The sequence below is a fragment of the Macrobrachium rosenbergii genome, chromosome 31 (assembly GCF_040412425.1).
Source record: "Macrobrachium rosenbergii isolate ZJJX-2024 chromosome 31, ASM4041242v1, whole genome shotgun sequence".
Classification (NCBI taxonomy): domain Eukaryota; kingdom Metazoa; phylum Arthropoda; class Malacostraca; order Decapoda; family Palaemonidae; genus Macrobrachium; species Macrobrachium rosenbergii.
Genome location: NC_089771.1, coordinates 27,558,560 through 27,572,605, shown reverse-complemented (window position 1 = coordinate 27,572,605; position 14,046 = coordinate 27,558,560). Strand labels below are relative to the sequence as shown.

Below are 14,046 nucleotides of genomic sequence, written 5' to 3'. Positions count from 1 at the left end.
ATTATTCACAAAGAGAATACATATGTTTGTATGTATATGCATATACATATATGTATCAGTAATAGATAACTTCAAGATGAATAACGGTAGTAATACCAATGGTATTGTAATACTAGTGGTATACATGTAACTATCTAGATAACAACCGATTTCAATAGCAGCATATTTGATTGTACTTAACTCAGTGATTCTCAACCGTAGTAATTCTACCATAACTTGAAAAAAAAGAAAAAATGTTACTGTGTCTTCCAAACTCGTTCCACGAAAATCAACACCACGTTTTCTCGAAGCCCCGTGGTACGCGTAACCGAATCCCTTCAATTAGTTCGGCCTGAGGTATAAAAAAAAAGTGGGAGAGGGGTGGAGCTTATGCCAGAACTAGTGGCAAAACCGACTCTCAAAAGAAGATAACGGGAATCAGGGGGATGTAAGAATGACAGGAATTTCAAGAGACTGAAGTTGTGAGGAATAACGAAATAGGTTGTCTAATGCGCCCCAAGGCTTGACTTTTAAGTTAGGCAAGTAACCAAATACCTTTAATTAGCTCGGCCTGAGAGAGAGAGAGAGAGAGAGAGAGAGAGAGAGAGAGAGAGAGAGAGAGAGAGAGAGAGAGAGAGAGAGAGGGGGCTTATATGGCAGAATATTGATAAAACCGACTTTCAAAAGAAGATAACGGGAATCAGGGAAATGCAAGAATAACGGGAATTTCGGAAACTGAAGTTGTTAGACTTAAAAGTAACCAAATACCTTTAATTAGCTAAAAAAAAAAAAAAAAAAAAAAAAAAAGGGGGCGGTCGCTTATGCCAGAAACAGTGATAAAACCGACTCTCAAAAGAAGGTAACGGGAATCAGGGGAACGTAAGAATGACGGGAATTTCAGAGAATGAAGTTGTAAGCAACAAAAGGAATACCGGAATTGGTTGTGTAAAGTCTAAACCAGTTTTCCTTTTCCTATTTTGGTGGGGTTGATTGATCGGTTGATCGATTTGTTTATTCGCGTCACCACAAGTAAGATCACTCAAATACCCTCAGGCTCTTTACTTGCTATTTCTGATTTTTCGGACCATTTAAACAGAAATACGAAGCTGAACGCTAATAAAATTAGACAGTTTTAAAGGCATATATAGTGACTTACATCAAAACAAGTTAGGAGAATTGAGACACTGAAATAAATATGAATAAACAGAGTTTATGAGGATGAAGAAAGTTAAAAAAATACATATAAACATAGTTATGAACATTAAAGTTGAAAAAAGTATACATAAAAATAGCTTATGAATATGAAAGTTGAAAAATCCATGTTAAAAGAATACATATGTAAACAGTGCTTATGAATATGAAAGTTAAAAAATACATATAAACACCCCTTATGAATATGAGTTAAAAAAAATACACATAAACACAGCTTAAGAATATGAAAGTTAAAAAAATATGCGTAAAACCAGCTTATGAATGAGTTAAAAAAATACTTTATGAATATGAAAGTTAAAAAAATACATATCAACAGATTATGCATATGAAAGTTAAACAAAAATACACATAAACTAAGCTTATGAATATGAAAGTAAAAAAAAATACACATAAACACAGCTTAAGAATTTGAAAGTTAAAAAAACATATAAACGGAGCTTATGAATATGAAAGTTAAAAAAAAATAGCATCTACAATAATTAACTATTACAGGCATCGAATCTTTGGCGACGCCGCTAGTAAACAATAACAATGATAAACAGGGCCCCATATTTAACTAATATATATATATATATATATATATATATATATATATATATATATATATATATATATATGTATATTATATATATTATATATATATATATATAGATAATACAAGAAAAATACTTGAAAACATACAAAAACTAGTGACGTAATGGAATCGTGAAATGTTACTGATGTAATCATATTACGACGACGATAATAATAATAATAATAATAATAATAATAATAATAATAATAATAATAATAATAATAATAATAATAATAAGAAGAAGAAGAAGAAGAAGAAGAAGAAGAAGAAGAAGAAGAAGAAGAAGAAGAAGAAGAAGAAGAAGAAGAAGAAATTAGGGAATACATCTTCGCAAATGATGGCAAAAAACACAACCACAACAACAACAACAACAACAACAACAATAATAATAATAATAATAATAACAATAATAATAATAATAATAATAATAATAATAGGAAAAAAGAAGAAATTAGGAACACATCTCCACAAATGATGACAAAACACACAACCACAATAAGAAGAAGAAGAAGAAGAAGAAGAAGAAGAAGAAGAAGAAGAAGAAGAAGAAATTAGGCAACCCATCTCCACACATGAGGACACAACGCACAAAACCACAACCGACCAATCTGGTTGAAGCCTTCTCCTTCCGCGTCGGTCAGATATAAGTGGAACGCTCTGATGGCTAGGGGGCTATATAATCAAGTAATTAATGTCGTATAATTACCTGGGATACCCTTTCCCTGGCGAACGAGCTCGAGGATGGCAACAGCTCTCCTTAGCTCGTCGAGAAAGACTCTAATTTGCTGGCGACTTGTTTTTATGATTATCGACTTATTGCTAATATTCTCTGTTGTTATTTAGGGGGAATTTACCAGTACTAGTGGCGATAATTTCAAAGAAGTAAAACTTCGGCGCAATCGATTTTTCTGCACAGCGCATAATCAAGGCCACTGAAAATAGAGCTATCTTTTGGTGGTCTCGGTATAATGCTTGAGCCGCGGCCCATGAAACTCTCAGCCGGCCGTGGTGGCCTGTGTTGTTGCGTTGCCAGCAGCACGATTATGGCTAACTTTAACCTCAAATAAAATAAAAACTACCGAGGTTAGAGGGCTGCAACTTGCTATGTTTGAGGATTGGAGGGTGGATGATCAACATACCAAATTGCAGCCCTCTAGCCTCGGTAGTTTTTCAGATCTGAGGGCGGACAGAAAAAAGTGCGGACGGACAGACAAAACCGGCACAATAGTTTTCTTTTACAGAAAAGTAAAATTGTCAAATACTTGCCAGATATTACCTATGCTATTAGAGGGAATTATCCCCACCAGAAGTAATAATTTCATACATTATCAACTACCAGTATATTTTTCCAATAATATCAATATTATTACCAGAAAATAACCCCATTTATTAATGACCAATTTATACCTCGCTATATCTAAAATTAAAGTACAATTTTTATAATAAATATCGTACATAATATTTCTAATAATATCAATATTATTAGCCGAGAATACCCCTGTTATTAATGACAATTTATACCTACTTATACCTAAAATTAAAGTACAGTTTTTATAATAAATATCGTACATAATATTTCTAATAATATCAATATTCATTACCCGAAAATAACCCTATTTATTAATGACCCATTTATACCTCGCTATACCTAAAATTAAAGTACAATTTTACCTTAAATATCTTACATAATATTTCCAATAATATCAATATTATTACCCGAAAATAACCCTATTTATTATTGACCAATTTATACCTCGCTATACCTAAAATTATACCTAAAATTAAAGTACAATTTTTATAATAAAAATAGTACATAATGTTTCTAATAATATCAATATTATTGCCGGAAAATAACCCTGTTATTAATGACAATTTATACCTAGTTATAATTAAAATTAAAGTAAAATTTTTATAATAAATATCGTACATAATATTTCCAACAATATATATATTATTACCGGATAATAACCCTGCTATTAATGACCAGTTTATTACTTGCTAAACAAAATAAAAGTAAATTTCACGATCAAGATTTCTCCGGGCCAATATTCTAGGTACAACAAACAAGCAAACAGACCATCAAAAAAAAAACTACAACTACAACAACATAACCAACAACAACAACAACAACATGCCTTCAATCGACTTTCTCGACTCCGACATTTGTTGTGGAACTTTCAATGTGAAAAGTTTCGGGAGCGGTGTCTCGTTGATGCCTTCATTTACGAGACATCGTAGGAGTACGTATTCCCTCGCTTCGTCTAACTTTCAATACTAAATTTAATAATAATAATAATAATAATAATAATAATAATAATAATAATAATAATCAGTGACCATGAAGAACATCCACGCTTTAAAGATGAGGATAAAGAGGGGCTTATTTTATCATTAATAATAATAATAATAATAATAATAATAATAATAATAATAATAATAATAATAATAATAATAATAATAACTGTGACTGAGAAGAAAATTCACGCTTTGAAGGTGTAGGATAGAAGGGTTTTATTTTACCCTCAATAATAATAATAATAATAATAATAATAATAATAATAATAATAATAATAATAATAATAATAATAATACAGTAGTTATCATAGCTACTATGACCATAATACCTATAATCAGCTATCGCTATGTTACAATTATTATTTGTTATCATTATTATTCTTATCTTATGAAATACCCAAGTGTACAGTAAATATAAAATATCTGCATCTCGACAGGTAACAAGCCCCACATTTCATCCAGGTAATCAATAACGAACCAGGTCAGGGCTTCAAGTGTCAATAACATATCTGAATGACATGTGTTACATTTTCAAGAAATCAAAATGCTTTTTGTCTGTTTGTCAATCTTCATTTCATGTAAGAGCATTAGTCAGTCGTCTCTCTCTCTCTCTCTCTCTCTCTCTCTCTCTCTCTCTCTCTCTCTCTCTCTCTCTCTCTCTCAATAAACAAATAAATTATTATATAAATAATTAACAAAAAGGTAAATAAACAGATTAATATATAAATAATCTTTAAAAAATCTATACTATAAATATATATTATATAGATACTATACATAAATATATATAGATAAAATATATATACATATAGATAATATCTACATACTATTAATTACTAACTGACTCCTAGAACATTTCTGGGTGTTAGGGAAACATTCACACATTTTAGCAATATAAAGACACCTATCAAATCCAATCATTATAAAATCAACCTAACTCTCTCTCTCACTCGCCCCACACCCCCTCTCTCTCTCTCTCTCTCACCTTCACTCACTCACTCACTCTCTCTCTCCAACAGTGCGACAACTCGTGCGAGACCAGCTCCCTGTTCTACACCCTCCAGCAGACGTTCACCCTCCTCTTCTACACGAACTTCGCCATCAACTTCCTGTTGTACTGCGTCACGGGGCAGAACTTCCGGCGGGCGGTGGGCGGCCTGTGCGTCGGGGCGGCCCGGAGGCACAGTGCCAATCGACTGCCCTTCCCGTCGCCCGCCTCCGTCCGATTCCCGCACTCGACCATCGAGAGGAATAATTCGGGTGAGCATTTTGAAATTTTTTTTTTTTTAGCTTTTATTGTCTTGTTATTTTTTTTCTTTTTCTTGATGTTCGTTCACTTCATTTTAGCTGGACTTTTTATATCTTTCTTTAGCTTTTATTGTCTTGATATTTTTTTCAACTTTTTCTTGCTGTTCTTTCATTACATTTTTGCTGGACTTTTTTTTTTTATCTTTCTTATTTGGCTTTTGTTTTTCCTTGGTGTTCCGTTATTTCATTTTTACTCTGACTTTTTGATGAAATAGATGGAAGATTCTTCTAAAAAAAATGACCTCCGTCTTTTTGTGTTGCCTAACATGAAAATTGTGATTCTTTTTAATAATAAATCTTTAGAGATGATAAAGCAATTCTGACATCCTTAGTCTGGATGCTCGATGGACCCATAAATTAAAGCCTTCTATACCCATGCTCAGAATACAAACTAAACGGGGAGCCTAATAAATACGAAAATTTTAACTGAGACTCACCAATTTACAAATTTCCTTATCGGAAACATTCAACTTCTGTCAAATGTCGTTCTCAGTCAACTTAGCTTCGCTGTCTGTCGATTTTGCCTTAGCAATGAGCCAAAAGAGATGACAACGTTATCGCCTTCTAAATAAATATATCGTTTCTAATTTCACTTTCCTTCTCTAATTTCACTTTCTTCCTCTTCTCTAAGTCGCTACTCTACGATGGTGGAGTTACAGCAAAGGTGAAAGTACTGTCTTACGTAACCTTGTAACACCCTCTAGTACCCCTGTGTAACCTACGCCTGGAACTGACAGACAGAATATAGAATTTAGGCCAAAGGCCAAGCGCTGGGACCTATAAGGTCTTTCAGCGCCGAAACGGAAATTGGGAGTAAAAATGTTTGAAAGGTGTAACAGGAGGAAAACCTCAAAGCAGTTGCACTATGGAACAACTGTTCGGAGAGGGTGGAATGTAAGATGGAAGAAACAATATGAATGGAGGTACAGTGAAAGGAATGATACGGGTTGCATCAAGGGGCCGAAGGGACGCTGCAAAGATCCTTAGGTAATGCCTACAGTGGACCGCTTGAGGCGCACTGACGGCACTAACCCCCTGCGAAGTTCGCCTGGAACAGCAAACCAGGAATTGTTTGCCTAGTAGACACGTCTAGAAAGACTGTGTAAACATCATCTTTCCCGCCTCTAAACCAACGATAATGTTCGTTCCCTTTAAGGCCTCTCTCTCTCTCTCTCTCTCTCTCTCTCTTTTAACCCCTCATCTTTATTTCACCATTGGCCCATTCCCTACATCCGCACATAAAACATAAATATTCTAAAGCGTAAGTACTGTATTGTTAAATATAAATATTCTCAAACGTAAGTATTCTAAAACATGAATATTCCAAAACATAAGTATTCTAAAACAAATATTCTCAAACATGAGTATTCTCAAACATGAATATTCTTAAACATAAATATTCCCAGACATAAGTATTCGAAAACATGTATTCTAAAACATAAAAATTCTAAGATATAAATATTCTGAAACATAAGTATTCTAAAACGTAAATATTCTAAAACATAAGTATTCTAGAACGTATATATTCTAAAACATAAGTATTCTAAAACAAATATTTTAAAACATAAATATTCTAAAACATAAGTATTCTAAAACGTAAATATTCTAAAACATACATATTCTACAACACGAATATTCTAAAACATAAATATTCTAAAACATAAGATTTCTAAAACATAAATATTCTTAAAGCATAAATATTCTAAAACATAAATATTCTAAAGGAAACTTTCCAAAGCACAAAGTTCCCTCTCCGGCAGGCTTTTCCGATGAACATATTTTATTCATATCCAATAAAATACACATTTCCTTACAAACATACCTGACAGTGCAAACACTTGTTCCCAAAACAAATTTCGTTTCCCTTTCTAGAGGCCAACGCAGATGCCGACAGAACAGTGAAATAAAATGGAACTAGAAAGAATATTTTCGTCACTAGGAAACTGCAGTCTTGAAGGAACCGAATGTTCAGAGGATTAAATTTTTCCAACTTGAAAATAAGTAAGTAAATTAGTGAATTATTAATATTAAAACTAAGTAAATACTACTCGGCAACGTTTTATAACTGATATCGAACTGAATTGAATTGGCTATAGAATTTACGCCAAAGGCCAAGCACCGGGACCTATGAGGTCATTCAGCGCTGAAACGGAATTTCACAGGAAGAGGTCTGAGAGGCGTATCAGGGGGAAAACCTCAAAGCAGTTGCACTATGCATCAATTGTTAGTAGAGGCTGGAAAGTAAGATGGAAGAAAGAGAATATGGAAGGAGGTACAGGAAAATGAATGAAAGGGCTTGCAGCCAGGGGCAGAAGGCACGCTGCAAAGAACCTTCAGTAATGCCTACAGTGCACCACGTGAGATGCACTGACGGCACTATCCCCTTACGGGGGAAAAATAAAATTTTTCCAACTGAGGATCAATAAGTAAATGAATGAATTAATATTAAAACTAAGTAAATACTACTCAGCAACGTTTAATAATGAACTGATATCTCTATAATAAGATCTATAATACCCATTTATGGTGCATCACAATATTGTGAAAGGAAATACTGAATAAAAATCCACTATAATGTAAATGAGAGACTATTTTTCCAAATTACAAAAAGAGGTTAAAAAAAGAGCTTTTGTATTTTGGAAAAATAGTCTCTCATTTACATTATTTGGGTTTTTTAATCATAATACCCATTCTTTTTAACAACGACCTAACCTCGGTATAAAAAGATAAAAACTTTCGGCTTGCGTACACACAAAAAAACAAAAAACGCTCTTCGTTAAGTCCAGGCAACAAGTAGCGAATAAAAACGACTTGGGGGGGATATTTCTCCATCCCAATACCTGAGCTCAAAGCTTTCTGGAACGTGTTGCTGACACCTGCTGCCGATACCAACTCTCACCCCTGCTGCCTTCCGAGATTATCCCCCAAATATCCCTGAAACCCGCGCGATATTATTAGCCAGGCCAATTTCGCATCTCCCCAAGCAAGGGCGTGAAGGTTGCTCAAGTTGATGGCATAAGAGAGAGAGAGAGAGACTGGTTCGCTTAGAGTATTTTCGCTTATATAGAATCTACTGGTTACTTTTTACCAGTTACACGTCACTGGTGAATTGAACTGAATTGCATATAAAATTTAGGCCATGCACTGGGATCTATGAGGTCGTTCAGCGGTGCAATGGAAATCGACAGTAAAGACGAATCAATTGTTAAGAAAGTAAGACGGAAGAAAGAGAATATGAAAGGAGGTACAGTAAAAGGAGCGAAAGGGGTTGCAGGAATTCGCCTCCTTGTATACTCAACGTGACCTGATAACTTGATAACTTCACAGAGAAATATATCAAGTTACCCAAGAAGGATAACTGTAATTTTAATATTATTATCAAAGTAATTAAAACTTGGGTTTGAACGAGTGGATTAAGTCCCTACGAGATTTATATTTATGACTGTATGCAAAGCCCCAAAACTCTCCTTAATTATAACAGATGATTGAGTTTGGCGAGAAGTCTTTATTCAGAGAATCCGCGAATTATTTTTATTATATATATTGTTTTTTGCTATAAACATAACCGAATACATTCAGTTAGTTCTACAAAGATGTTCACCACATAAATACATACATACAGAAATATATATATATATATATATATATATAAATATATAATTGTATATAAATATATAATTATATATATATATATATATATATATATATATATATATATATATATATATATATATATGCACACACAAACACACATGTATGTCAAACCACGTCGAAAGTACTGCAGTGTGTGTGTGTGTGGACAAGTAAATTATTTAAGGGTTGTATGGGTAAGAATGAAATTGTACCTGGTTGGGTATGGAGGAGAAGAAAGGTTGACTGTGCTAGGTGATTTAAATACAAAGGTAGGAGATAAATAGGTATGGCAAAGTCTTGTTGCATTGAGTTTGAAAAAGGAATGGACTGTTGGCAATGCTTGATCACTTAAATAAAATATTTATAGATATATCTGGGGACGAGAAAATAGGGAAGAAGAGTTTGCTTGATTACATGACAGTAGAAGATCAAGGTGATGAATGTAATGGTGAAGAGAGGAGTGAGTGGAGATATACCTGATTATTATCTGGTTAAAGCAAAAATTAAGGTGGATAAAAGTTTAAGTTGGAAGAAAAGGGGGGTGAAGGTGTAATTACAATTGCAATTTATACATGAGAATGACATTACATTTCTTTATCGCGACTAGTATTTCATTAGGCTATATTACATCTATGCCTCATACCTCATTTTTCAAAATCAAGAACATCTACTTTAATTGAACCACTCAATTTCATCCCATTACTTCATGGGTTGATATTTCACTAACAGATTTAGAGCTCATTACTTCATAACGTGAATGACCCACCCAAACTATATTTAGACACAGATTACAGAATCATCATCCTACATCATCATCATACCCCGTTCTCATCATCAGCTGAAAACAGTCACATTACCAAATTCCACTTGCCAACTGCCCTAAAAACAACCGAAAATAGGCTAGTAGTTACTTTTCTCTAGATGCACTTAAACCATAAACGTTACAATTCTGAACTTTCAACGATTTTTGGGGGGTTAATTTAGGTAAATTCCCTTGCAGTTCTTTTCATTACTTCGCGCGCAAGTGGCGAAGAATGACGTACAATTGAATTTCGTGACTCTATTACACTCAATTAGCCTCCACAATTGGAGCTTCATCTCCTGGTAATTAAAGCCACTCGAGGTGAGTTGGATTATATGAAGGAATTTCTGGTATTATTATTATTATTATTATTATTATTATTATTATTATTATTATTATTATTTATTACTGCTGGAAGAAAATAACTAGAAGGATCATAAGCAAATAAGTGGCTACTTAACTTCTGTAACTTGAACTTTTAAGTTGAATTATGTTGAGGAATTGTTGTTGCTGTTATTGTTATTATTATTATTATTATTATTATTATTATTATTATTATTATTATTACTGAAGGAAACTGAATAGAAGGATCATAAGCCAATAAGTGGCTACTTATCCACTTTTGTAATTTGAACTTATAAGTTGAACTATGTTAAGGAATTTCTGTTATTATTATTATTATTATTATTATTATTATTATTATTATTATTATTATTATTATTGGAAGAAACTAAATGGAAGGGTCGAAAGTAAATAAGTGGGCTGGTTATCAATTTCTGTAAACTGGTAAAACAATTATCAGAGAATTACTCTTCTTTTATTAATGTGCAAAGAATACTACAAATATTTAACCAGCTATACAATATAATTACAAATTTTATGTATTCATCATATTTCCGCACTAAGACTTTATCCCACTTTTGAATTTTACATATTTCAAAATAAATAAACATTCATGGGTATTCTGCAATAAACAACAACAAAAACATTACGTGAGCTAAATTATAGCCTGGTACTTGATCACAGCAACAATGAAAGTACATAAGGTAAACAATTAATATTATTATTCAGAGCATGAATCCTGTTCATACGGAACGAGCCTACAGAGGCCACTGGCTTGAAACTCAAGCTTCCACCGAGTGTGGTGTTCATTTGAAAGAAGTAACAGAAGGTGATAGAAAATACATAAAGAAGAGATCAGTTATTAGAAAAGAAAAAAAAAATAATTAGTAAATTAATAAATAGAAAAAATGCTAGTAAACTATCAAAATACAATGAGAATTCTGTTAGGGTACTAATGCATTGCATTCTCGCTTGAACTTCTCTCAAGTTCCGATGGAAGGGGCAGCTTGGATCACCAAACTCACTTGGATTCAGAAAAGATTTTGATACAGTTCGAGTCTGGATCATAAAATCTAGGCAAAATTTGATTTCGGATCAGGAAATATTCATGGACTTCGTAAGTTCAGTCCGTTGCTTGCGAGCCAAGGCTATATATATAATAAACCCTGGAGGCCTATCACTTTACACAGCATTCCTTTATAAGCCAGGATCTTCATATAAACTTCTGAGAGACGCTGCTTATGATCGGATTCGGCTAAAAGTTACGGTTGGGCGGAAGTTTTTTTTTTCTTGTGAATATTCGAAAAAGATCGTGGTGCAGCCTCTCTCTCACTGTCTCTCTCTCGATAAACAGTCTGGATGAATATTCGAAAGCAGTCTCTCTCTCTCTCTCTCTCTCTCTCTCTCTCTCTCTCTCTCTCTCTCTCGATAAACAGCCTGGATGAAAATTCGAAAACGATCGTGATGCAGCGACCCCAATCCCCCCCCCCTCTCTCTCTCTCTCTCTCAATAAACAGCTAGGACGAATATTCGAAAATGATCGTGATACAGCATCTCTCTCTCTCTCTCTCTCTCTAAACAGCTCGCACGCAAAATTCTGCGCAAAAAAAAGCTGCTCTTTTGAACACCATTAGAGTAATTACCAGGCAGCCAGGAAATGAATACTTTTAACCCTTTTATCTCTGTCTGTGTCTGTCTGTCTGTCTATCTTCATCATTTACCTAAACAAAATATTTCGAATTCTGCAACGTTCCCCATTCGGATAACGCGCAGCTAACGTTTCTCACTTTAGGCATCTATTTATCTCCTCCTCTTAATGTTTAAGAGACACAAAAACTATGTCATTTTTCGCTGAAGCATTTAAGGATAATTATTCAGAACCTGACCTGTGATATGTTAGGATGGGTCGGTACAAACTGGGGCCATTCGTTTTAAACAACGAGTAATTCTAATAAATGTCATTCAAAGAAAAAGGGGAACGTGAATGAGGCATAATTAGGCTTTAATTGTAGGAATGTTTTTGGCATCACTTTGCTGCTTCCTGTTCTGTTCAAGTATTACGGTTCTGAACCTATCCTCCTTTCCTTTATAACGCTTTTAAATTTCAATCCAATTCTCCTGAAAGAACAAGGTTAAAGTCAGGCCCCGCTCTTTTTTCCCAATCTCTCTTCCTTTTTCCTTCAAACCTGGATCAAATAAATATAAATTTATAATAAAATGATGCTTCACCTTCTCGTTATCCTCACTCTGTCTGAAAAATACCTGGGCAATGGATCACTGAGAATTGGAATCTTATATTTTCGTGGAAACAAGACAAAAATAGTCGGTTTACAGAATTCCTGGGAGACGGAGTTGTCACTGAATCAGAGACATACAAATGTACAAATACCTACAAGAACATGATAAATGAGGAGTACAATAGATGGTCCAGGATGAATACCCTGTCTTGCAATGGCATGAGAAACAAACACATGCGAGAGTACTTCACGTTAATGAAATATATATATATATATATAATATATATATATATATATATACATATATATATATATATATATATAAATATATATATATGCACACATATATATAAACATATATATATATATATAAACATATATATGTATATATATATATATATATATATATATATATATATATATATATATAGAGAGAGAGAGAGAGAGAGAGAGAGAGAGAGAGAGAGAGAGAGAGAGAGAGAGAGAGAGAGAGAGAGAGAGAGAGAGAGAGAGAGAAATTCACTAATAGATTTCGCATTAGGACAAGAAATTAAATTCCATGCAAAGCATTTTATGGGATATAATTGGCAAGACAAAGAGAAAGACTTCTAATTAGAATGCTCTTCGTGAAGCTGCAATTCGAGGGTTAAAAAAAAAAGAGCCAAATACGTATAATTACGCCGAATTACATAAAGTCAAGAGGAATTACATCAAGCCAACAGACGAATTAGTTTATCAAACAAGAAAGGAAGACGTCAAAAGACCCCTTAATCAGACGACGAAAGGGTAGATGAATATTAACTCTGAGATGTCTGAGTTGATTACACAACCATTACGATAAAAGAGGAAAGTTGAGGGATAATTCCCTGCAGGTTCTTTCACTACACAAAATGGAAGTCTGCCGCGAGGGGCAACCGAGAAGGGGCAAAACCAGGATTAACAGAGTACAAGGTTAGTCCGCTTCTGAACAAAATAAGGACAATCTCGCGCATGACGTCATCTGGCTGCATCTGGCTGAGGTTCAGGTAGAGGAAAGTCATCAGTCAGTGTTCGACCTCACCAGAGTGAAGAACACGGAAACTCTCTTAACCCGGATTAACGTGCTCTTCACCTAGCCAGTCCCAGGATTAATATATAGCACAAAATTTAAACACAATTTTCTTATCCCTTTTTACATCGCATGATGTGAGTTGCTGATGACAGAGTTAAGACTGTCATTATAAGTGTGTGTGTGTATATATATATATATATATATATATATATATATATATATATATATATATATATATATATATATATATATATATATGTCTCTGTATGTATATATGTATGTATGTACATATATTAACCAAAGAATGTAAGGAATCATAAAAGAAACAAAGACACACCTGGTCCGGATTTACCCACGGTTAACCAGACCACTGAGCATTACCCAAATAGCAATAAAAAGGCATATGGAGGATTACATCAACCATTTTAATTCAGCAGTACCTGGAGATTGACAGGGGACGGAACCCACTCCCAAGGTTGCATTGCAATAAAAGGTAGATGGAGAGAGATCAGATCTTTTAAGAGAGAGAGAGAGAGAGAGAGAGAGGAGAGAGAGAGAGAGAGAGAGAGAATGTGTGGGCAAACAAGTACCATAGTGACCCTTCATTTCTTTG

The 14,046-nt window shown here is 33.8% G+C and overlaps 2 protein-coding genes across 2 annotated transcripts in view; one reads left to right on the top strand and one right to left on the bottom strand.

The window, feature by feature from the left end:
* LOC136855462 (caspase-1-B-like) overlaps positions 1-14,046 on the bottom strand; it is a 282,737-nt gene that overhangs the window by 134,121 nt on the left and 134,570 nt on the right. The gene's annotated exons all lie outside the window — the stretch shown is intronic.
* LOC136855460 (thyrotropin-releasing hormone receptor-like) overlaps positions 1-14,046 on the top strand; it is a 189,526-nt gene that overhangs the window by 79,323 nt on the left and 96,157 nt on the right. The window contains exon 2 of the mRNA XM_067132524.1: positions 5,080-5,320. Within this exon, the coding sequence (XP_066988625.1) occupies positions 5,080-5,320 (241 nt within the window). The remainder of the gene's footprint in view (positions 1-5,079; positions 5,321-14,046) is intronic.